General features: G+C 39.4%; 1 protein-coding gene across 1 annotated transcript in view; it reads left to right on the top strand.

The window, feature by feature from the left end:
* Positions 1-26,629, top strand: part of DNAJB11 (DnaJ heat shock protein family (Hsp40) member B11) — a 30,274-nt gene that overhangs the window by 2,284 nt on the left and 1,361 nt on the right. Inside the window, exons 2-9 of the mRNA XM_001377350.5 lie at positions 2,405-2,561; positions 10,510-10,607; positions 11,731-11,863; positions 14,698-14,840; positions 18,039-18,121; positions 19,136-19,193; positions 21,001-21,112; positions 26,326-26,485. Coding sequence (XP_001377387.2) covers positions 2,405-2,561; positions 10,510-10,607; positions 11,731-11,863; positions 14,698-14,840; positions 18,039-18,121; positions 19,136-19,193; positions 21,001-21,112; positions 26,326-26,485 — 944 coding nt within the window. The remainder of the gene's footprint in view (positions 1-2,404; positions 2,562-10,509; positions 10,608-11,730; positions 11,864-14,697; positions 14,841-18,038; positions 18,122-19,135; positions 19,194-21,000; positions 21,113-26,325; positions 26,486-26,629) is intronic.

The raw sequence follows: 26,629 nt of genomic DNA, 5'->3' as shown, positions 1-26,629 counted from the left end.
TTTTTTTCTATTTTTCAACTCAAGTAGCACTTAATAAATGTTACTGTCATCTGAAAAGTACTCTGCTATGCATTGGGGCTTTTAAAAAATCCCTGCTTGCAAGGACTTTACATTTTCTGGGGGAACAAAACATGTAAAGAGAAGAAGTTAAACTGGATAATTTGAGGAAGGAGAGAATATGAACAATTTAAGGGCAGTAGGAAAGGCTTCAGGTAGGAGATGATACCTTGAAAGTCACTAAAGCTTCTTGTCTTTATAAATAAATATAATCTCACCATTACTTACATGTAAAGCATTGATATGTCCTAAAGTTTTTAAGTATTACTGACATTGTGGAGTTCTATCTATGTAATCTGTGCTTATATTTTTATGTCAGTTATACCTAATCTGGCAAGTTTATGTTATATCCTACCTGCTATCTCATGACTAAATTTTTTTCAAGTGTCACTGCCAAAACAGATCATGTGAAAATATTTTATCCTTCCAGAAAGACCACTTGTTTTTTATCCAGAATTGTTTTTATTAGCATGTTCTGGTCAAATCTTGTTAAATATGATTAAGATTTGTGTTAGTTATCCTTTTGATTTGTGTAGCCCTTATCAGGGAGACAGGATTGACAGTTCCTTTGAAAACTTTAAAGTACTTTTACGAATTTTCAAATTATTTGTTAATATAATAAACAACTTTGGATATTTTGCAACCTGAGACTGGTTCAATTCTTTTACCTAGATTCTAATGGGAAAGAGAGTTCTCATACAATTTCTAGGTTCCATGTGTTCTATGCCACATGTCCTGGGACATAGCACTTTTATCTGTCCTATAGTTGTCAAAAATAACCTGACCTCCTGGCAGTGAGAGGGGAAGGAGATGAGCTAGTATTCATAATTTATTCAGATTAACTTGCATCAGGATAGGAAATGGTTCTAGAAAGAATAACCTTTTTCAATGAACTTAGTTCCAAAGCATCTTATTCTTCCCACCAGTGAGGTCACTGGACCTTTAGGAGCGACTCTTACTCAAAAGCCCTAGACTACTGGTAAACTTTTATAAATTCTTGTGAGCTGCCTTTGGGCTACTGGCAGTTAGTTAAATCATACCTTTTCATAAAATTTAGACTAATATGGTCCTTTTCTCATGAGGCAGGTACTGTGTTAGGTTCCATTTTATAGATGGTCCAGATCCCCTGAGGCCACATATTAACTTAGAAAAAAATTCCCTGTGCTGTATTACATTTTTATTTATATTGTTAAACATTTCCCAGTTACATTTTAATCTGGTTCTAGCTAGTACTGGGAAATCTTGTGGGCTGCTTACAGTGACATCTCTGGTTTAAATGATTAGCCCACGGTCACACAACTAATCAGTGTCAGAGCTGTTGAACCCAGCAGAGTTCTCCTCACCGTGAGTCTAGAACATTTACTGAATCACCTTATTGTAGCCTAACCACGCTAATAACCAGTCATATTCCTTTCTGTTGTACTACTTGGATGTGGAACTATAAGGTAATAAGAGCACTGGTAGGGTTTTTTTCCTTTAAACAAGAACATCAGAAATCATGAATTCTAATGAATATTGTTCCCTTCAGAGTAGTCAAGTCACTTTGGGAAGTGCCAGGTAGATTCCAATGCTCAAAATCATTTTGGGACCTTCTCTGTAGAAATTGATTGTTGAGCTTGCTACACTTTTTTTTTTTTTGGAACCCTGTTCGTGGGGGGAAATGTCACCCCTGGAGGAAAGATTTGATTTTTTACAATAGCTAAAACTTTTTCTTGGTCGAATGTGGTGAATAAAGTGGGTGATCATCCTGGGTAATGCTGGTTTGGGCTAAAAACGATGAAGCATGGCTATAAAATCTTTGAGGGTGGTTCTCAAAGAGAATTACAAAATAGCATTTGAGCAAAAGTATAATTCAGGGGATCAATAGTGGTAGTGGAAATAGCCCTAATTATAAGTATCTTCTCTTTAGATAGTGTTTTATTTTACATCTTTATCTGCTCTCACAACAACTATTGAAGGTAGATAGTACAACTCTTATTATCCCCATTTTACAGATGAGGAAACTGAGGCTCAGGGAGGTGACGTGGCATACAGCTAGTAAGTGGCAGAGCTGGGACTCAGACCCAGGGCTTCTGACTCCATTCCCAGGGTTCTTTCCACTACACTACGACTGCCTCCAGGTTTGTAGCCTCTCAAGGGGACTACTTTGAAGGGGATAACATTTACTGGATGTGTAAGTTCTGGTTTGTTAAACATTAAATCTCATGATCAAACCTCTAGTATAGTCTTTGATGTTTCTGAGTTGTCGTCTTCCCCATTATTCAGGCACAAGCCTGAGAAAAACTTAGATGGTATTTTCCACAAAATAGTCTAAAACTCTTATAACAAAATAATTTCTTCTCCACAGGCGAGATTTCTATAAGATCCTAGGGGTGCCCCGCAGTGCATCTGTAAAAGATATTAAAAAGGCCTATCGGAAACTGGCTCTTCAGCTTCATCCTGACCGGAACCCCGATGACCCTCGAGCACAAGAGAAGTTCCAAGATCTGGGAGCTGCCTATGAGGTCAGTCAAGAAAATAAATGTGTTATAGTTGTGAATAGGCCCAAATAGCTACTCAGAAGTCCATCTATCACTGAGAAAGACTTCATCTCTTAGCTTAGGGAGCTTCTATTTTAAATAGGTCAGATCAAAACCCAAGGAGGATTTTATACAAAACCAGATGTGGTCACCACACTCATCTTCCTAGCTAACTTGCTCTCTTCAATTTCTTTGGGAGAATGAAAGTTAAAAGAAAGATTAAAGCCCAGGTACACATCTTTGAGGATCCAGGATCAGAAAGAATGGCAGTCCCCCTGACTTTTCCTCTAATGAGGTCATATTGATGGTCAAATATGCTGCCTCACTGTGTGGTCATTATTCTCAGGGATCCTTTTTCTCTTCGAGCAAAATGGCATGGGGAAGAAGGTTAAGTGAGTTGCCCCTGTAATGGAATGAGAAATCTTGAATTCTTCCTTCTTTTTGCTAGAAAAGAGAGAGTGATAACTTAACATGAAAATTAATCTTGGGGGTAGAAGATCCATAAAAGGGGAAATTGTTAGTAGTTACTATCCTTCTTGAGATTTATGCTTCTCTCTAGCTTCAGAGACAGTATTGGCTCCATAGTTACCAATCACAACCTGTTTATATTTTCATGAGTTGCCATGACCAGATTACTATGTGGATGATCCCCCTTCCTCCAAAACTTCCCATGGTATCATTTTCTGGTAATGAATGTCTCTGACCTTAGGATGACAGGCCAATAATATGGCTATTGCCCTTACTCCAGGACCTTCTGGTATGGTGGGGACCACTTGTTTCTGTTTCTTTTCCTGGATTCAGCTCATATTCCATAAGCCCTTGAAAACCAAGGACCACATGATAAGATATTGGAGTAGGATTTTAGTGGGGATTGTCCAACAAATCGATAAATAAAACAATGCAAAATGTTATACTTTTGGGGGTAGCTGGGTGGCTCAGTGGATTGAGAGCCACGTCTGGAGAGGTCCTAGGTTCAAATCTGACCTCAGACACTTCCCAGCTGTGTGTCCCTGGGCAAGTCACTTGACCCCCTTTGCCTAGCCCTTACCACTCTTCTGCCTTGGAGCCAATACACAGTATTGACTCTAGGACAGAACGTAAGGGTTTAAAAAAAAATGTTATACTTTTCCCAAGCTCAGCTGCCAAAAGATTTCCTCTTGCTCTTGATGATTTCAACTGGTATCTGTTTTGTAGTAAGGGCTTTTGGCCTCTCAGGATGCTTCTAGACATTGTATAACCCTATGAATGCATGCAATATTTACAATTGTTGCCATAATTTTCTCTTTCCCATCTCACCCCCTCTTTTAGACACACCACACACCATCATTGATATCTATCTTCCTTTGCTAATGGTTTTTTCCTTTTTTTCTTGGACCATTGGAAGAAAAGATTGTTAATAGTTTTGCCCTTCCATTTGCTGATTAGTGGTAGTTAATCACATTAAAATAAGACAGTTGCATTACATTATTTTAGAGACATTTGTAATAGAAAGCAAATACCCATTAGTAATGGGAAGAATTTTCAAGAGTTTATGGAACCATTAAGGGAATAATTCTAGCTAACATTTATAAAGAACTAGGATTTCAGGGTGCTTCATATCCATTATTTCATTTAAGGAAATCTGTAACTGTGCATGTAGCAAAAGGATGATGATAGTTTTACATTGGTATCAACAGAATTAGTGGGAAAACTATCATGAGGCAGATCTGGAGGAGAGGCTTTGATGAAAGACTGAACCACAGTCATCCAGAATGAAAAAGCAGGAATTCTTCAGGCACCAGAAAAAAAGACTTGCACTAATTCAATCTCTTGCACAAAGTAAAGTTCAAGATCACAATGAGAAAGTATAGTAATGTTCTGAAAGGGAGCTAGAATCTTATTTCCAGTGCCTAAAGGAGTAAGTAGAGGATGTGAGCCCAAGTGACATCTACTGTAATAGGGAAGTTAAGAGGATGAGAGGAAGGTTTGAATGAGGAAAGGTACAAAAAAGAGTAATATTCTCTGACTCAGTAATTCAATTGTTGGGGAAAATATACCATATACTTTGTCTTTATTGAATTCTCTATCAGGTTTTTTTTTGATCATTCATTCTGATTCACTTTTCCTTATATGATCATTGTCCTTGTGAGCTCCATTCTTCTGCTTTTGCCTTTTTTTTTTAAACCCTCACCTTCCATCTTGGAGTCAATACTGTGTATTGGCTCCAAGGCAGAAGAGTGGTAAGGGCTAGGCAATGGGGGTCAAGTGACTTGCCCAGAGTCACACAGCTGGAAAGTGTCTGAGGCCAGATTTGAACCTAGGACCTCCAGGCTCTAGGGCTGGCTCTCAATCCACTGAGCTACCCAGCTGCCCCCTGCTTTTGCCTTTTTTTAAACTTTTCATTCTTTCATAAAAGTCTTTCCAGTTACTTTATATTCCTTTTAATTTGAATAGTCTACCCCATTATGTTAATATTTCTCATTTTTTAAACATTTCCCTACTGTTGGATATTTAATTTGCTTTAGTTTTTTCAATTACATATATTACTACTATTATGAAAATTTCTGAACAGATGGCCTTTAAAAACTCAAAACACTGGGGCAGCTGGGTGGCTCAGTGGATTGAGAACCAGGCCTAGAGAAGGGAGTTCCTGGGTTCACATGTGGCCTCAGACACTTCCCAGCTGTGTGACCCTGGGCAAGTCACTTAACTCCCATTGTCTAGCCCTTACCACTCTTCTGCCTTGGAGCCAATACACAGTATTGGTTTAAAAAAAGGTAAGAGTTTAAAAACAAAACAAAACTAAAAACACTATGAAGCTTATTTCCAGCAATTGAATTAATAAGCTTACAACCCAGCTCTCATCCCCTGCTCCTCCCTAGTCCCATATCCCAGTCATTTGCCAATTCTTATTGTTTATAAATTCCCAGGTCTTCCAAATAGGCCCCTTTCTTTTCTCTGACACTGCCACTACTCTTGTCCAGGCTCTCATCAGCTTGTGCCTGGACTATTGCAAGAGCCTGATGATTGACCTTTCTCCCTTGAGTCCCTTTAATCAAGTCCTCCCTCCACTAAACTGTCAAGTTGGTCTTCCTAAAATCAAGATCTGTCTCCTCTTCCCTTCATTCAACTCCAGTGATTCCCCATTGCCTCCAAGATCAAATATACAAAGCCCTCCATAACGTTACCTTTTATGCCTTGCCAGGCTGCTTTCTCCCCAGTGTACTTGGCAATCTATTGACGCTCATCTCCACAGTCCACAACTTCTAATTCCAGACATTTTCACTTGTTGGCCCCCCAGGCTTGGAATGCATTCTCTCCTCACTTCTGCCTCCTAACTTCTCTGTCTTCCTTCAGGATCCAGCTAAAATCTCACCTGCTAGAAGCCTTTTCCCTAATTCCCCTTAATGTTAGTGCCTTCCCTCTCTCTATTATCTCCTCTGTATCTTGTCTATGGTTTTTTTTTTCTCCTGCATCCTAGTTTGCATGTTATCTTTTCCATTAGATTGTGAGCTCCTGGAGAGCAGGGACTGGCCACCCTTCTTTATATCCCTAGGGCACGATTGGCATGTAATGAATATTTGTTGACTAACTGGCTACTGCATACCACCAAATTGCTCTCCAGAAAGACTATACAGGTGATTCCACTACAGCTTCACAAGCTCACCAACGCTGAGTTTCATTGTTACTTGTTTCCTATTTTGAAAATTTTGAAAAATCCTGCTGGTTTGTTCATAGCCATCAACTATTTATTCATCCATTGTGGTCTGGGCATTACTACATTGTGGATGTCAGGTTTTTGGTTCGTATTCAAAATATACTATTGTGTCTATAATTGGAGTGCTTTGAAACTTGGCTCTAGCAACATAAATCACAACCCATTTATCCAAGTCTTTTCTTTGTCCTCCCATAAGTTCACCACAATTCTACCCATTATTCTAAAGTCTAAGACCTTACTTGCATTTTTTTGATATCATAATCATAATAATGGAGCACAGAGGCCATCCATCAGTTATGCTTTACTTATATGACCACAACATTTTGTTTTTCAATCGTACATTTCTTTGATGACACATCTTCCTCCACTTCTTCCTAGTTTGTTTGGTTTGCAGCTTGCTTACACCCACCATGCTCATCTCTATCATACTCGGAATGATACTAGTTTCCATTTTGTTGGAATTTGTTGTTACATGATTCATATCCATTGTCAGGGACATTTACGGAGTCGCAACAGGGGACTGCAAGAAAGAAAGACTGGAATATTTTCAAAGCAAGGATAATGAACGTTTATTGTAAGCAGCACACCAGATTTAAAGCTCTTCTCGAGAGAAACAATCTATCCTCCCCAATCCTCCCCAGAATATGAACAGGGGAGTTAACCCGTTCTCAGGATTTCTTGGAACTGTTTATGCAGCCTTGAACTGGGATTTCTATGTTTTGGTGTACTCAGCAGGAATAGTATGTCACAAACACCTGGGAAGAGGAACTCTATTCCCATGAGGTCATGGAAGGTTCACTGCAATCCATGTAGTATATTTGTTACAATTTTTTAAAAATCTTAGATGGATTTTTCATTGCCACTACCCAGGAATACAAAGGAGGAAAGGGTTTTGGTTTTTTTTCCCCTTTCAAAGATATTTCCAGGGATTAAAGTCATTCCATACTTCCTCTGTTCCTCTAAATCAGCAGTTCTCAACCTCTCAATTTTTAGCAATGAGAATACATAATGCATATCAGGTATTTACATTCTGAATCATAACTGTAGCAAAATTACAGTTTTGAAGTAGCCACCAAAATAACTGTATTGTGGGGTCACAGCATTAGAAAGGTTGAGAACCACTGCTCTAGATGTACCTCCTTAATTCCATCAGCCCTGTCCATTGGAGCTTGTGGTGTGTGGTCATTTCAGATTTCAGGTATCCTAAATGTCACCTTCATGAGGAATTGAGATCTAAACTGTTTGGTGGATAAAAATAAAAAAGAGTCTTGGGCTATTCAGTTAGTTTGATATAGCTTTGAAAATATTAACAGAGAGGGCCTAGAAGAAATAACTTATAAATTATTTTCCCTTCCAGTTTCTAAGGACCCTTTTCTCAGCCATTATCCTTGTGATTACTTTTCTCACTAGTCAATTCTTGCCATTCTTCTTAGTCTCTAGACACTTAGTCCTTTTCTGTTGGGTCCCTGTCCTCTTTGACTTCTGTCATCCAAATGATCAAGAACCCCACTGACATAGCTAGTGGGATGGTTTTATTTGTCTGCCATATATTGTGATAGTCTTAGAGCTTGTGATCCTGATGTTTTCTTTTTGTTTGAAAGTCCCTATTTATGTGAATTTTAGATTTCCTCCACCCTGCTTAGTCTTTAGAATTTTAGCAGCCAGGACTGTATATGCCCCCCACTTAAGGATTAAGTGTGGGGGAGGAAGGTCTATGACCTGAGTGTGCTAGCAAGTGACAGATCAGAAACAACTGACTGACCCCCTGGGCTGTCCAAAAGCCAAGTTTAAGCCACCATTGGTACATGTGAGACACATGAAGTGATATAAAGCACTGCCTTTATATTTTGCATCACTTCCTGTGAGAGGGACTTGGCAATGGAACTCGACCCTGGAGGAGCTCTAGGGTGAGACCTCAGACTGCTTCTCTTAGACTATCACCTGGTGAGTGCAAGGCTTACTCCCCTTTCCTTGGCTTTTCTGGAGGCACCAGCCTCCAAGGAGGCCCCTCATCTTGGAGGAAACCTCCTGGCTGGAAGTAGTGCTAGATTTAATCCATTGGCCACCCCCACCTGGTATCTCTCTCCTTTTCCTCTTTTTCTTTCTTCCTTAATATCTTCACTCTATTTAAATAAAATAAACCACCACAAAATTCCATTGTGACTTGAATATTTCATTGGGATTTAGAATTTAAATCCCTGGCAACCAACTAAAATATATATTCAGTCCAACCATAAGTTTTAGCCCCAACAATTGATAGCATTCACCTAGCATTTCTTAAATGTTTGATATGTTCTAGGCACTATGTAGGGAGCTGAGCATACAGAGATAAAAAGAAAATGGCCCCCGACTCCAAGGAGCAGATATTTAGGGAAAACATGAAAGTAATTTAGTGGGAGAATGTATGAGTGCTAACACCTGAGTAAAAGGGAGCAGGAAAGTACCACTTCATTAGGAGTTAGCACTTGAGCTGAGCCTTGAGAGGAGTTAGCAATTCCAAGAAGCTGTGAGGAAGAAACATTCTCTAAACCCAAGCCCCTATGCAGAGGCACACAGGTGGTAGACACAGTGTCATATAAGGGTAACTGCCAGTGAGCCAGTTTTATTAGAATGGATGGTGTGTGAGGTGCCAAGTAAAATATACCAGGCTAGAAATTGTTGGACCCAGATTTTGAAAGGATTTAAATGTCAGATAGAGGGACAGAGGGGGTTGTATTGTATCCCAGTAGCAATAAGTTGCTACTCCTGAATGGGAATGTTATAGTCAGATTTGTGTTTTAGGAATATCAGTTTGGCAACTGGGTGGAGGATAGGTTGGAAATGGAAAATAGTGGAAGCAGGGGGACAAATTAAGAGACTATTAGTAGACTAGATGAGAGTTGATTAAGGCCCTGAACCAAGGAGCTTTGTGAATAGAGAGAAAGTAGATGCAAGAGATAACTGGAGGTAGAATCAACATTAGCTAGCACTTATATAATGCTTTAAAGGTTGGAAAAGCACTTTATTAATAGGATCTCATTTGATCTGGTAGGAAGGTACTATTATTATCCCCATTTTACAGATGAGTAAGATGAAACATTTTACATGACTTAACTGAAGTCTTATAGTCAGTAAATGACCAAGGTCAAGATTAACTCCTTGTCCTTTCTTTAAAAGTCAGAAAAAAAGAGACTCCACAGCTTCCATTCACATCTTGCTCCAGGGTCTAATAGGCATTGTCTAACTCGGGACTTAGAATCATAAAATCAGAGAACCTAACTGCTAGGCATGACCTTGGAAATTTCCAGTCCAACTCCTTTCATTTTATATATAAGTAAACTGAGATTTATGAGGAAGGAGACTTACCCACAGCCACACATAAAGAACGGAGGTCCTTTCTGGTCCAATACTCTTTGTTGCTCCATCCTATTACCTCCATCCTTTGTCTGAGTTTGAGGTCCTTTCTTGTCCAATACTCTTTGTTGCTCCATCCTATTACCTCCATCCTTTGTCTGAGTTTGCCATTGTTGCCATTTAAGCTCATCACATTAGTCAATAGAAACTTAAAATGATTTATATGCTATTTGCAGGTGGTAAATTTTTCTATCAGCCTGCCATTTTTGTGGTAAAGTAAATCTGGCTTTGTTAACCTTTGTTCAGACAAGAAATTGGCTTTCTGAGAACCTTAGTGCAAAGGGAGCTGAATGAATATTTACTTCAGCACTGGTAGGACTTTGAAAAAGCCCTGCAGGGGAAATGAGAACTCATTCTACTTTCTTCTAAAATATCCATCAAACTTGTAACTAAATGAGGACTTCCTAGGTCTGTGATGGCAAACCCATAGCACACATGCCAAAGAGGACATTCAGGGGGACTCCGGAGGAGCTGTTCCCCTCCCCCTTTCCATAATACCTGGCAACCTTTTTTCACATCACCATCTTCACATTTTTCACATCTGCCCAACAGCCCAATGGGAGCACTTCCTCCTTTGTCTGGGGTAGGGGGCATGGTGGGGTGCATGTAGCACTCAGTTTGGAGAGGGTGGGGCAGGGCACGGCATGTAGTCCCTAAAAGGTTTGCCTTCACTGCCCTAGGTGGTTAGGCTGGTGATTTGTCCCAAGGTGCTTGTAATATAAGTTTAGGTGAAGGTTACTTTTCCTTAGAAATCTCCAGACTGGTATTGGGTTATGTAAATATCATTGTGAATATAACTAAGGCCAGCCATTTCAAACTTCCTGTTGTGTATTTTATCCATAGGTGCTATCAGATGAGGAGAAACGAAAGCAATATGATGCTTACGGTGAAGAGGGATTGAAAGATGGGCACCAGAGCTCCCATGGTGATATCTTCTCACAGTAAGAAATTTCCTATCTATAAACTATCCTGCCTGTGAGAATGATTCACATATTCATGACACTGGGAAATTATCTCTACTCTGCTTAGCTTTTGGAATGTGTTCTCCCTATAAAAATCGGCCATATAAAACAGAGAAGGAAATTTGACCTACACATAATTATCACTCCTTCCTCTTCTACTCTCATTGCATGCCCTCCATGTCAGAAGTGTGGGGATAGTGATTATATCCTGTTGAGAAGTGGGGAGTGGAGACCTTTATAATCCATCGCTTACTAGCTTTTTAGCATCCCGAGCATACATTCTTGTGGAGGAATAGAACTGTCACATTCCATGACAAATAGCCCCTTCTTAATCTCTGAAAACCGATCTATGCCAACATCACCTAGTGAGACGTACTGGACTGGACAGATGTACCTTCATACAGACCACCAGACCTGCCTGTCTACCCCTTGACTAGAGAGGACAAACTGTCAAATAAAGAGCTTTTAAAGAACTGCAGTGACTAGGTGCCCAAAGTTGGCCACAACTACTTCCTGGGCTTTGAACTTTGAAAAATAGCACTGAGAGGTGGGTATGTGTTTGGGGGTGTGGGGTTAATCCAAAGGGCTACCCTTGTTATTGAAAGAAACTTCCTCACACATTAGATACGTATTGCCTTTGCTTATTGATTTACCTTTTAATGGTTTTCACTTCAATGAAGACATTATCTTTAGGTTTTGGCTTATATAATGACTCCTAAGGAGGAAATGTGACACTCAAATTCTGTTGCCTCCAAGATGTGAACAATGTAAAGAATAGACAAGATTATTACTGTCTTTAAAACCTCATAGGGTTCTTATCTGGAGTTTTAGATCTAACCATTATTTGTAAGAAGCCTTTGCTAGTCCTCTTTAATCTCAATGCCTCCTTTTTGAGATTATTTGCAATTTCTATCTGTAGATTTTGTTTATTTACATGTTGTCTCTCTGATTAGACTGGGAACTCCTTAAGAACAGGAATTGGGTTTTGCCTTCCTTTTTATCCCCAGGATTAGCATGGTACCTGGCACAAGTAGGCATTTCAATAATGATTGTCTAAACTTGGATTTTTCCCCCATCCTAATGATTTCATAATTCTCTACAGTTTCTTTGGAGATTTTGGCTTCATGTTTGGAGGAAACCCACGCCAGCAGGACAGGAACATTCCAAGAGGAAGTGACATTGTTGTGGACCTAGAAGTCACTTTAGAAGAAGTATATTCAGGAAATTTTGTGGAAGTAAGTTGAAAAGAATGGCTACCCAGATAGGCTTCAGAATTTGCAGATGCTACCAAGAAAAGTTCTTGAAAACTTTTTTGTCCTCAGTATCTTTTTTTTTTAAACCCTTACCTTCCATTTTAGAATCAATACTGCGTACCAGGTTCCAAGGCAGAAGAGTGGTAAGGGCTAGGCAGTAGGGGTTGAGTGACTTTCCTAGTGTCACACAGCTAGGAAGTGTCTGAGACCACATTTGAACCCAGGACCTCCCATCTCTATGCCTGACTCTCAATCCACTGAGCTACCTAGCTTCCCCCTTAACATCTTTCTTAAAAAAATTTTTAAGAAAAACCTTGATTGTCACATAATGCAGCTGTTGTGTCTCTAAGGGAAGAGAGCTGGTAGGATCATCATTCTGGTAACAAGGATGAGCAGCTCTGTCATAAGTAACTAACTGGATGGCAGGAATCTCTTTTTCTGGCAACCTTGAGTTATAGGAGGCTTCACAACCCTTAGGTTTGGAAGGAGGCCTGTCATCAAATAGTTGGCAAGTGGACATCACCAAAATGATGGCATCAGATTCTGTTTTAAATATTCTAGTGGGGTATGTGATTTAAATGATCATATTCTTAGTCCTTTTGGGAAGGAAATAATTTCTTTGGACAAATTATACTTTTCTACAAACCTACATTTTCACATGTTGGGACTGCTTGCAAATGGTCAGTTTCTCCAAGTATATGTCACCATTCTGTCCAAGTCTTTGCTTCTCAGTTGAGTACTTAACTAATTTTTTTAAAAGTTAATAAAAAATGAAGTTCTTCATCCTTGAGGGAATTTGGATGTTTGATTATACAACCTTTTTAAAAAAAATGGGCCTTTCATTTCTTACATATTAAAATTTGAGACTGGAGTTGGTGAGGAGGAGAGACTTCCACATGTAGAATTCTAAAAAGAATTCATGAATACTTGAGGATGACCTTGAGGTTATGTCTAGAAGCTGTTACTGTTAGTGCTATGACAATTGTCAGTGCTGTCCAGGGTAAAGCCTAAACATTTTCATGTCCAAGATCTTTTCATAGTAATACAGATTTCAAAGGGCTTTCATTTATATTATCTGATTATATCTTCTGACGTGGTAGGCAACTCAGTTATTACTAGCCCAGTTTTATAGATGGGTAGACTGAGGCTCTGAGAAATTGTTGACTCTTAACCTAAGGTTGCTTAGCTTGTCGGGGGCAGAGTCAGCACTGGAAATCAAGTCTTCTGATTTGCATTCAATATTTCTCTACTGTTGCACACTAATTCCCTTCTTGACATCATCACTTGGAGAGTTTATCTCTGCAGTTAAAAATTATAGATATTTGTGTAATCACAGCGTTTTTCAAACTGAGCCTTTTTTCCTTTTGAAAGTTGTGATATTTGAGTCTTTGCTTCTGTTTTAGGATTGACAAGGTTCTGAGGGCTTTGTTTTTTATAAGGGACTATAGTGGTAGGAATTTGGTTTAGGATTAGGTATAGTATAGGGATACGGAGAGCCAACAGACCCCTCCTGGTTGACACGGTCACAATGGGAAGCTGGGGAACTGCAAAGCAGCCCCCGAAAACACCACCACCACCCCCAACTCCCTTCTGTGACCGCTCTCCAACTTTCCCTACTAATGGATTTGTTATGATTATTAGTCTCTCCCCAATATGGGAGAAATAATATGAGAGCAAATACTTATAGGATATGTATGTATGTATGCATCACTTTAATCCCCCTAGATTATTACCCCCAAAAGTTTGCAATTACAGATTATTGCCCATATTATTATTGCCCATAACTCCTCCTTCCTCAAGCACAGATATGCTCCAAGGCACTACAATAAACAGTGGCCAAATGCTTGAGCACTATAATAAATCTTTCCTTACAGTTATCGCACTCCAATGAATTTGTTGGAACAGAAGCCAAGCAGCATTGCTAGGCACTTCAAAGTAACACAAGAAAAACAGAACTTGTAAATTGAGGAAAACCCCAAATCATGTCTGCTTTAAGTTACCTTTTAACTTTGCATCTAGATAGGAAAATGTTTTGTTATTCATCTCCTAAGCAATTTTGATTGATAGCAAAAGCTGATCAAAAGCACAATAATCCTCTCAGCAATTCAAAGGACCTTATTCATGTTATTCATATACATCACAGAGTGTTGTAGAAACATAGTAAATGATCACAGAATTCTTTGTTGTAGTAACATCTCTGGAGTGTTGTTTAGGTGACTTGATAATACCCAATCAGAATGTAGAATGGTACCTATGTAGAAAATTGATTGTGTCAAAGAAGTATGTACCTGAAAACCTGTATAATAAACCACAGTACTATGGCAGAGCACTGTGTGTGATACCTGCATACGTGGGTCTACACATAGTGTTTCTCATCTCCATTATTCGATGGGATCACCACACGTAGACAGAGATAACCTCAGACCCTCAGAGAGACCACTGGACAGATCTCGATATAGGGAGTGCTGGGCCTGGAGTCAGAAAGACCTAAGTTCATATTCACCCTCAGACATTTCACTTATAGCTGTATGACCCAGAGTAAGTCACTTAACCTCTATTTGCCTCAGCTCCTTAACTGTGAAATGAGGATAACAAAGCCCTTCCCTCCCAGGGGGTGGTGAGAGGATCAACTGGGATATCTTAGCACAGTGCCTGGCACATAGTAGGTGCTTAATAAATGTTTATTTTCTTCTTTCTTGGATAAATCACTGAGGCAGCTAAGTGTTCTTTCATTTAGTGCATGAAACCCAGGAGCAGTGGGCTGAAACAAAGAGTCTGGAGGGCTGTCTGACCCCTCCTTTGTCTTCCTTTTGTAGGTGGTTAGAAATAAACCTGTGGCCCGGCAGGCACCTGGCAAACGGAAATGCAATTGTCGACAAGAGATGAGGACAACACAATTGGGACCAGGGCGCTTCCAGATGACCCAGGAAGTAGTCTGCGATGAGTGTCCCAATGTCAAGTAAGAGCTGTTGAACTTGACCATTGATTTCACTTTGAATTTCAGTCCTTTACTTTTTGGACTTTTATCCCATCTACATCTCGGAATTGGTCCCTGCTCACTGAGAGTCATTCCTTGTAACAAAGATTTAAAAAGAGAGAAAATAAAACTGGCCAACAAGTCATTGGAGTCTGACAGTGAAGGCAGTATCCTGAACTGAATCCCCTGTGAGTGGAAATAAAGAAGGGAGGGATGCATATTCTCAAATTTCTTCTTTTCAATTAAATATGATCATTGTCAATCACCAAACATTTATTATGTGCTTACTTTGTGCCAAGCACTGTGCTGAGTGCTTAAGTTACCACAAAAGCCAAAAACCATGGCCTCTGTCCTTAAGGAACTCACCCTCACATGGCCAAAGCAAACAACTGCCTATATGTGATATGTAGTTTGTAAATAGAAAGGAACCTCCATGGGAAGACACTGTCTTTAGAGGAGAGAAGGAAACTGGGCAAGGCCTCTCTAAAGGAGAGAGTTGAGCTGAGTCTTGCAGGAAGCCAGGGGGCAGAATTGGGGTGGGAGAGCATTCCAGAGATAGGGGAGAATCAGTGACAGTGTACGGAGTTTGGAGATAGTGTTTTGTAAGAGAACACACGAAGGCTACCTTGGTGGACCATAGCATAAATCAGGGGGGGTCAAATGCAAGTAGACTGAAAAGGGAAGAATAGGCCAGTCTGGAAAAGGCTTTATAGGCCAAATTGATGCCTCTTTATTTGCCCCAATGGGATATTGGAGCTGCTGGAAGTTATTGATTGGTGGGTTCACAGGGTCAGACCTATGCTTTTAAGGTCATTGATAGCTACATAGATGATAGACTGCAGTAGGGAAGACACTGACCTTGGTTTTGTGGGATCTCAAAATCTCTTTTCTTGAAATATTGGTTATTAGGTTTGTTTTGGCTCTGTGGGGAGGGAGGAGAGATAAATGTTCTAGACATATAAAAACATCAAATTAAAAAGAAAGATGGCAGTGCCTAATTTTTGCAACTCTATCACCAGGAAAACATTTGTATTAAGAGGTAGGTTTTTTTGCTGAGGAGCACTTTGGGATCATTTAAAGCTCTTTTCATGATTTCCCAAATTCAGACTAGCTCATTCTCTAACTCTTTCTCAATTCTGGATACAAGTCATGTTGTCCATCTTGTGTGCCCGTCCCCAGTGTATATGCTAACTTACTGGCCTGGTCATTTAGTTTAAATGTGATTATCTATTAAGTTCAGCTCGTTTTTTGTTTTGTTTTGTTTTGTTTTTTTTTTTTCTGTATGAACTGCATAAACTGTTAAGAACAACTTCTTGAGTAATCCTGTACCTCATTAAGGAGTTTCTATAATCTGCTCATTGTTATAGGCACAGCATCATCTATAATTGGGACAGGCTGTATAGGTCTTCTTGGTTTTTTGAGGATGCCTCTTTCTTTTTGAACTCAGCTGAGGACATTCTCGAGAGAGGCAAATTTGGCCAGGGCATATGTTCCTTATTCCATCATTAGTAATCAGAGGATCATTTAAGCAGTTTTATCTGTATTTATCATAAGATCTTAACATGTACATTAGGAAGTTACCTAAGGCTGTGTATTCCATTGCTATTTCTCATTTGATAATCAGCAAGCATTAAGGACAGTCAGAATCTTATTTGTTCCTTTCAGTCAGTCAACAATTATTGTGTGACTGTAGAGTTGTGATCTGCTAGAGAAGGCCATTTGAGAAAGCCCACCTATTTTTTCCTGTTTTAATCAAAAATATCTTGAGATCATTTTCACACACACAAACACACAAAATTGAAGAGAAAAGCATATGGGTTATTGAGGCCTTCTTTATCACCTTTTCTGAGTAATAACATTCTCTAGGATTTTTGAATTTTTTTTTTCTTTATCTCCCCAAGACACCTCAAGAAGAATGTCCCCCCTGTGGCTATGAAGGTGGTGCACTTGGTCTGGTCAGCCATTTCTGGTATCATCTTCTTAAAGTGTTATTTCTTCTCTAGAGTAGTCATGAGATTCAATGAGATATTGTCTGTAAAATCTTTTGTAAATCTGAAAGCAGCGGCATATAAGTGGCTATTGTTATGTCCTCATATGGCAACAGATTTCGGACTGGGGCTGATGTGGGAGGCTCCACTGGCATTCACAAGCAAAACTGATTACTTTAGAAATCAAGAGAAATCTGTTTGAGGGACAGTATCCTTATGTACCTCAATGGAAGTTTCAGAAACATTAACTTTGCAATTGTTTGAACAGCTGGGATGGAGTGGTTTTGTTTCAGCTTAGGGCAGTTCTTTTGAGAGGCTGGTGTAATTGAAGAAGAAGATAGAGATGGCTGGTAGCTCCTTTGAAGGCTGGCATCATGGCGTGTATTTGAGAGCTTTCTCTCTTGGCATGTGTGCACTGTTGTGGTGAAAAAAATCACCTTTAAAGATTGTTATAATATTAATTTATGGACACCAAGGAATTTACTTATGAAATTCCTAAAATGAAACACTCAAGTCAGAATGGAGTTTATGGTGGTTTAATTACAATGGGATTAAGGAAACAGGACAGGGAGTAAAGGAGAGAGGAGGAAAAGGAAAAGGGTTACCTCAACCTTCTGGCCAAGCCAGAGGGAGATTAGGCCCTAAGGTCAAGGTAGAAAGGAAAATCAGTCTTTGACTCATGTGACCTATCTGAAGGAAAGCTGTCTGCGGGTGTCCTCTCTGCTCCAGTTCCTAGCACGAATTGCAGTCTAGCTCTGTCCACAGGAAGTGAGCAAATTTCAGAGGCTGTTCCCTACCTCACTTCCTATGCCTCACAAGTGCCAATGGTGGCTTAAGCTTGGCTTAGGACAGCCCAGGTGGGCAGTTAGTTATTTCTGATTTGTCATTGACTAGCACATGCCCATGTAGTGTGGGTGCTCTTCCCTGTGTGGTCCCTTGTCTATTTAACTTGTTTTAAAACTCTTACCTTCTGTCTTAGAATCAATACTGTGTATTGGTTCCAAAGCAAAAGTGTGGCAAGGGATAGACAATGGGCATTAAGTGATTTGCCCAGGGTCACACAGCTTTGAAGTGTCTGAGGCCAGACTTGAACCTAAGACCTCTTATCTTAAGGCGTGGCTCTCAATCCACTGAGCTACCTACTGCTTCCAGTCCCTTGTCTTTTTTATGTTTGAATTCTTTTCCATTTCAGGTTGGTGAATGAAGAGCGAACTCTGGAGGTGGAAATAGAGCCAGGGGTGAGAGATAGCATGGAGTATCCCTTCATTGGAGAAGGTGAAAACTTTAATGTCATGTTTTCATAGGCCTTTTCTTCTCTCTCTCTCTCTTGTTATTTGGCAGTTTCTCCAGGTCTTTATCCTAATGGCTGCATAGTGGTGCTTAGAAAACACCTTGCTGTCTTCGAGCTTTTTTAGAGTATAAGTCCTTTGATAATCATAGTTATTTAACCAAGTAGTAGTCTTAGGGTTTATCCTTTTAGCATAATAGATAAAAGAAGCCCTTGTGTATCATCAAAGGCTTTCCAGATTTAGAGCTTAGAAAAACATGAATTCTAATGAGTTTTTATTAAAAAGACATACATCCATAACTGATAGCAACACAACTGTGCTTTCAGTTTCTTTTTTTTCCAAGAAATTTTCATTCAGGGGAAATAATAAAATCAGTTATAAAATAGAACAATGCAATATAATTCATTACATTCTTTTTTTTTATTACTTATGGATTTCTTTTTAAATTTTTTTTCAGTTACAAATGGAAACAATTTTTAACAACTGTTTTCTGACATTTTGGGATTCAGATTTTTTCCCTCCTTGCCTTCCTTCCCCCCTCCCAAGGCAGCAGATAGTCTGAGATAGGTTATATCAGTGCTTTCATGCAATACATATTTCCATATTTTTCTTGTTGTGATAGAAGACACATATCACATGTATAATAAAAAAAATCATGAAGGAAATAAAGGGGAGGATAGCCCATATGCTTTCAGTTTCTGGCATTGATCTTAAATACCCTAAAAGGGACATTTATATATTTTATCATTTCAGTGGAGTTACTTTTCAAACTATTTATGAAATTGGAAAATTTGTTTAGTAAGTTTCCTGGAGCCTCTGGTGTAGATATTAAAGAGTTTCAAGCTTGCTGCTTCCAGATCAATAGAGCTTGCTTCTCATCTGTATTTAATAGATGCTAGTTAGGGCTGGCAGAAAGGCTTTTTGCCAAACACTTTTAGGGCTTCTGCTTTTGTGATTCCTTAGATTCTGACATGCATTAATCTGTAACTTTCTGCCCTAGGTGAACCACATGTGGATGGGGAGCCTGGAGATTTGCGTTTCCGGATTAAAGTTCTCAAGTAAGTGCTTTGTTCTCAGTCATATCTAAATGTCTTTAACAGAGAGCAGATTGAAGTTTTCTTTCCTCTAGGACTATATGTTGAGAGAAAGACAGAGAGAGAACACACACATATATATGTACATACACACATATATATGAATATATACATAAAGGTACCCTTTTACTTCCCACAGATTGGGGTACAGTACCCTCACAATCTGAAAAATGTGTGTAAATTTTTTTTTTCACTTTCTTTATACCATAGGAGGATTCTAACTTTTTTCCTTTTTTGTGAAGTATTTATAGTACCTATATAGTTCTTTTTTTTTTTAATCCTTACCTTCCATCTTAGAATCAATACTGTGGATTGGTTCCAAGACAGAACAGCTATAAGGCCTAGGCAATGGGGGGAGGAAGGGGGGGTGAATGACTTGCCTAGGATCACATAGCTAGGGAGTATCTAGGGAGTCTAGATTTGAACCCAGGATCTCTGATCAGTAAATGAGAATTGAACTAGCTAAATCTTTGTTCTTTCCTCTTGGAGGTGGGGATGGGATAAAAAATAAACATGAAAGAATAATTTGATCTGGTTTAAAAATTGCATTTTGCATTGCTGGTGGAGTTGTGAACTGATCCAACCATTATGGAGGGCATTTTGGAATTATGCTCAAAGGGCTATTAAAACAGTGCATACTCTTTGATACAGTAATAATACTATTAGGTCTGAATCCCAGAAAGATAAAAAGAAAATGGGAAGGGACCTTTGTTCAAAAATATTTATAGCTGCTCTTTTTATGGTGGCAATTGGAAATTGAAGTGATGTCCATCAATTGGCGAATAGCTGAACAAAGTATGGTATCTGATGGTTATGGAATACTATGGTGCCATAAAGAATGATGAATGGGATAATTTTGGAAAGAGCTGAAAAACCTAAGTGAACTGATACAGAATGAAATAAGCAGAACTAGGAGAACATTATACATACTAACTGCTATGTTGTGAAATGATTAACTGTGATAAACTTAGTTACTCTCAGTATTATAATGATCCAGGATTATTTGGATGGGCTTATGACAAAGAATTCTATCCACCTCCAGAGAAAGAACTGTTTGAGTAGGCATGCAGATACAATTTTTCATTTCTTCATTTGGGTTTTTATTGGGGGGGTTTGGTTTTATAAGATTATGCACTTACAGAAAGGAATAACTTTTTAAAATTACATTTTGTATATGAAAAATTAGAAGGGGAGGCATTAATGTAAAGGGCAGTAATACAATGAAGATTAGGAAGAACTCTTTATATATCTTTATGAAATGATACCAAAGAATAGAATCAAGGCCACAGTGGCTAGGATCATTTGAGAAAATGGATTGGAAACCAAGTAGGCAAATCTAACTCAACACATTTAGGGTTAGGGTTAGTGTCTAGTGTCCACTCGATCATGCCTAATAAAACACTTAATTTAGAAAAAGAGGGGACAAATGTGATAGACATTTCCACAGAAAAATTGACCTTCGCGTTGAATGTGATTAGAAAGAGTCAAGGAAAGGCAGGTATCCCAACCAAGGCCTGAGCCAGAAGGAGGCTATACCATGATGGAAGTGAGGGGTTGGACGTCAGAGGCTTGCAAGTTCCTACAGCTCTCTATCCAGTTGTTAGTGGGCATCAGCTTAAACCAACCAACACAAATATAAGCCTGGGTAGAAGGACCTCTGGAAATAGAATTGTTCTTTGCCTTAATGAGAAAATTTTCCTAATTCTCTTCTAAGACCCAAACCCTTCTTGGAAGTTCCAAAGTTCCATCTCTGCTCTTGTTTACTCTGCAGGCACCCTGTGTTTGAGAGACGAGGAGATGATTTATACACAAATGTGACAATCTCCCTGGTGGAGTCATTGATAGGCTTTGAGATGGATATCCAGCACCTGGATGGCCACAAGGTAAGATCAACAGACTGTATCTGCCTGTTCTCCTTCCCTTAGCCTCTGTACAATTGATTTCACATAAAAAAACAAACCATTGAAAAGCTTTATCCAGTGGCATTGCTAATCCATTGCTTAGAGAATTAACAGTCATGAGATAGTGTATTTTCTCCTTTAAACTCTTCCTCCCTTCTCCCCCACCCCCATGATTATTTTCCTTGCTTCACTTTCTTCTTCTGTCTTGAATGAAGACATGAGCTGACTGGTATTGCAGACAGCTGCTGGATGGATCTTCTTGGATCATAGTTCTGCTCTTTCTTTTAATTTTATTTGATAATTTCCAAGTATTATTCATTAAAGACAAAGATCATTTTCTTTTCCTTCCCCCCACCCCCCGTAGCCGACGCGTGATTCCACTGGGTGTCACATGTGTTCTTGATTCGAACCCATTGCTATGTTACTAATATTTGAATTAGGGTTTCCTTTAGAGTCTCTCCTCTTGTCATGTCCCCGCAACCACTGTAGTCAAGCAGTTGCTTTTCCTCGGTGTTTCTACTCCCACAGTTTATCCTCTGCTTATGAATGGTGTTTTTTCTGCTGGATCCCTGCAGATTGTTCAGGGACATTACACCACCACTAATGGAGAAGTCCATTACATTCGATTATACCACAATGTATCAGTCTCTGTGTACAATGTTCTCCTGGTTCTGCTCCTCTCGTTCTGCATCACTTCCTGGAGGTTGTTCCAGTCTCCATGGAATTCCTCCACTTTATTATTCCTTTGAGCACAATAGTATTCCATCACCAACATATACCACAATTTGCTCAGCCATTCCCCAATTGATGGGCATCCCCTCGTTTTCCAGTTTTGGGCCACCACAAAGAGCGCAGCTATGAATATTTTTGTACAAGTCTTTGTGTCCATTATCTCTTTGGGGTACAGACCCAGCAGTGCTATGGCTGGATCAAAGGGTAAATATTCTTTTGTCATCCTTTGGGCATAGTTCCAAATTGCCCTCCAGAATGGTTGGATCAGTTCACAACTCCACCAGCAATGAATTAATGTCCCTACTTTGCCACATCCCTTCCAGCATTCATTATTTTCCTTTGCTATCATGTTAGCCAATCTGCTTGGTGTGAGGTGATACCTCAGAGTTGTTTTGATTTGCATCTCTCTGATTATAAGAGATTTAGAACACTTCTTCATGTGCTTATTAATAGTTTTGATTTCTTTGGCTGAGAACTGCCTGTTCATGTCCCTTGCCCATTTATCAATTGGAGAATGGCTTGATTTTTTGTACAATTGATTTAGCTCTTTATAAATTTGAGTAATTAAACGTTTGTCAGAGGTTTCTATGAAGATTTTTTCCCAGTTTGTTGTTTCCCTTCTGATTTTAGTTACATTGGTTTTGTTTGTACTAAAGCCTTTTAATTTGATGTAGTCAAAATTATTGATTTTACATTTTGTGATTCTTTCTATGTCTTGCTTGGTTTTAAAGTCTTTGCCCTCCCAAAGGTCTGACATGTATACTATTCTGTGTTTACCCAATTTACTTATGGTTTCCTTCTTTATGTTTAAGTCATTCACCCATTTTGAATTTATCTTGGTGTAGGGTGTGAGGTGTTGATCTATTCCTAGTCTCTCCCACACTGTCTTCCAGTTTTCCCAGCAGTTTTTATCGAATAGTGGATTTTTGTCCCAGAAGCTGGGATCTTTGGATTTATCGTATACTGTCTTGCTGAGGTCGCTTTCCCCCAGTCTATTCCACTGATCTTTCTTTCTGTCTCTTAGCCAGTACCAAATTGTTTTGATGACTGCTGCTTTGTAATATAGTTTAAGGTCTGGGACTGCAAGGCCCCCATCATATGTGGTTTTTTTTTTCATTATTTCCCTGGATATCCTTGATCTTTTGTTATTCCAGATGAATTTTGTTATGTTTTTCTCTAAATCAGTAAAGAAATATTTTGGGAGTTCAATGGGTATGGCACTAAATAGATAAATAAGTTTGGGTAGGATGGTCATTTTTATTATATTGGCTCGTCCTAGCCATGAGCAGTTAATGTTTTTCCAATTGCTCAAGTCTAGTTTTAGTTGTATGGAGAGTGTTTTGTAGTTGTGTTCCTATAGTTCCTGTGTTTGTCTTGGGTATTTTATTTTGTCTAAGGTGATTTTGAATGGGATTTCCCTTTCTAGTTTTTGCTGCTGAGCTGTGTTGGAGATATATAGAAAAGCTGACGACTTATGTGGGTTTATTTTGTATCCTGCAACTTTGCTAAAGTTGTTGATTATTTCAATTAGCTTTTTGGTTGAATCTCTAGGATTCTTTAAGTAGACCATCATGTCATCTGCAAAGAGTGATAACTTGGTCTCCTCCTTGCCTATTTTGATGCCTTCAGTTTCTTTTTCTTCTCTAATTGCTACTGCTAGTGTTTCTAGTACAATGTCAAATAGTAGAGGTGATAATGGGCATCCTTGTTTCACTCCTGATCTTATTGGCAATGCATCTAGTTTATCCCCATTGCAGATGATATTAGCTGATGGTTTTAGATATATACTGTTTATTATTTTTAGGAACGACCCTTCTATTCCTATGCTTTCTAGTGTTTTTAATAGGAATGGGTGTTGTATTTTGTCAAAGGCTTTTTCTGCGTCTATTGAGATAATCATGTGGTTCTTGTTGGTTTGTTTGTTGATGTGGTCAATTATGTGATGGTTTTCCTAATATTGAACCAGCCCTGCATCCCTGGTATAAATCCTACTTGATCATGATGGATGACCCTTCTGATCACTTGCTGGAGTCTTTTTGCTAGTATCCTATTTAATATTTTTGCATCTATATTCATTAGGGAGATTGGCCTATAGTTTTCTTTCTCTGTTTTTTGACCTGCCTGGTTTTGGAATCAGTACCATGTTTGTGTCATAAAAGGAGTTTGGTAGAACTCCCTCTTTGCTTATTATGTCAAATAATTTGTATAGTATTGGGATTAACTGTTCTCTGAATGTTTGATAGAATTCACTGGTGAATACATCAGGCCCTGGGGATTTTTTCTTAGGAAGTTCTTTGATGGCTTGTTGGATTTCATTTTCTGATATGGGATTATTTAAGAATTCTATTTCCTCTTCTGTTAGTCTAGGCAGTTTGTATTTTTGTATATATTCATCCATATCACCTAAGTTGGTGTATTTATTGCCATATAATTGGGCAAAGTAATTTCTAATGATTGCCTTAATTTCCTCTTCATCGGAGGTGATGTCCCCCTTTTCATCTTTGATGCTGTTAATTTGCTTTTCTTCCTTTTTTTAATTAGATTGACCAGTACTTTGTCTATTTTGTTTGTTTTTTCAAAGTACCAGCTTTTTGTCTTATTTATTAAATCAATAGTTCTATCACTTTCGATTTTATTAATTTCTCCCTTAATTTTTAGGATTTCTAGTTTGGTTTTCTGCTGAGGGGTTTTAATTTGATCGCTTTCGAATTTTTTTATTTGCATTTCCAATTGATTGATCTCAGCTCTCCCTAGTTTGTTGATATATGCACTCAGGGATATGAATTTACCTCTGATTACTGCTTTGGCTGCATCCCAAAAGGTTTGAAAGGATGTCTTGCCATTGTCATTTTCCTCAATAAAATTATTAATTGTTTCTATGATTTCTTCTCTAACTAAACGATTTTGGAGTATCATATTGTTTAATTTCCAATTAGTTTTTGATTTGGTTTTCCATATACCTTTACTGATCATTATTTTTATTGCCTTGTGATCTGAGAAGGCTGCATTCATTATTTCTGCTTTTCTGCATTTGTGTGCTATGTTTCTGTGACCTAATGTATGGTCAATTTTTGTGAATGTGCCATGAGGTGCTGAGAAGAAGGTGTATTCCTTTTTATCCCTATTTATTTTTCTCCATATGTCTATTAATTCTAATTTTTCTATGATTTCATTCACTTCTTTTACCTCTTTCTTATTTATTTTTTGATTTGATTTATCTAAATTTGATAATGGTTGGTTCAAGTCTCCCACTAATATGGTTTTACTGTCTATTTCTTTCTTCAATTCTCCTAGTTTCTCCATTAGAAATTTGGGTGCTATATTATTTGGTGCATACATGTTGATTAGTGATATTTCCTCATTATCTAAAGTCCCTTTTAACAAAATATAATTACCTTCCCTATCCCTTTTGATCAGGTCTATTTTTGCTTTGGCTTTATCAGATACCATGATTACCACTCCTGCCTTCTTTCTGTCAGTTGAGGCCCAGAAGGTCTTACTCCATCCTTTAATTCTGACCTTGTGGGTATCAACCCGCCTCATGTGTGTTTCTTGAAGAAGACATATGGTAGGGTTTTGGATTCTAATCCATTCTGCCCTAGGCAGATTGTCTATTCTATGGCTTGGCCCTTGTTTCTGTGCCTCAGCCAGCAGGAAGAGCCAGCACTGGGAGCTCTGAGGGCTGGTGATAGGATTAACCTCAGACTGAGTATGCTCTCAGGCAAGGACCTTCAGTGAGACTCAGATGGAAGGATCTGGTCAGGGGGCTACAGGTTCCTCCTGTCTCTCTCTGTTTCCCTGCTGTCTGGGTGCCCCCTCGACTGGGTCAGGTTGTTTTCAAGATTCGGCCTTCAGCTCTGAGGCCCTTTTGCCAGCCCTGAGGGTTACTGTTGTTTCAGAGGACCCTGCACTCTGAGGGGGGAGGTGCCTTGGCTTCCTGGAGCTCTGAGGGCTGGTGATAGGATTAACCTCAGACTGAGTATGCCCTCAGGCAGCGACCTTCAGTGAGACCCAGATGGAAGGTCAGGGGGCTACAGGCTTCCCTCCACCACCACCCCCCTGCTGTCTGGGTGCCCCCGAGACTGGCTCAGGTCGTTTTCAGGGGGCAGCCCTCAGAACAGCCGGCTCCTGAGGCCCCCCTGCCTGCCTTGAGGTTCCTGCTGCTGCCTCGGACTCAGCACTCTGGGTTGGGGGGGATGGGTCTTGGGACCTTCCCTTTGCCTTCCCCTTAGATCCAAGTGATCTCGGGCTCCGACTCTTGGGGGGCCGTACCTTTTGATCCAGGTCCAAGAGGAGTGTTTCCGGGGTCTATTCTTCTGTTTGTTTTGAATTTCGATGCCCTAGGAGCATTCCGTTTGAAATCAGTAAGGAAGGGTTTCTGGAGCTCCGAACTTTAGCTTTCTCTAAGCTGCCATCTTGACCGGAAGTCCTCAGTTCTGCTCTTTCTTGACTCTGTTTTTCAGGTTCACGTTGCCCGTGATAAGATCACTAGGCCTGGAGCTAAGCTATGGAAAAAGGGAGAAGGACTGCCGAGCTTTGATAACAACAACATCAGGGGCTCTCTCATCATCACCTTTGATGTTGAATTTCCAAAGGAGCAGTTTACAGAGCAACAGAGGGAAGGTAGGTGCTCTCCACAGCCTGAATCTTGAGCAGAAAGATAGATCTTGGCCCTATTGACTAGTGACAGCTGCTAATGTCTGCAGGAGGGAATGACCCACAGCTGAGGGCACCAGGGCCTAGACCCCAGCTTCTCTGCTACTTAGC

This window comes from Monodelphis domestica, chromosome 2, assembly GCF_027887165.1.
Source record: "Monodelphis domestica isolate mMonDom1 chromosome 2, mMonDom1.pri, whole genome shotgun sequence".
Taxonomy (NCBI): domain Eukaryota; kingdom Metazoa; phylum Chordata; class Mammalia; order Didelphimorphia; family Didelphidae; genus Monodelphis; species Monodelphis domestica.
Note: the sequence above shows the minus strand (reverse complement) of the source record. Positions and strands in the feature narration are given on the sequence as shown.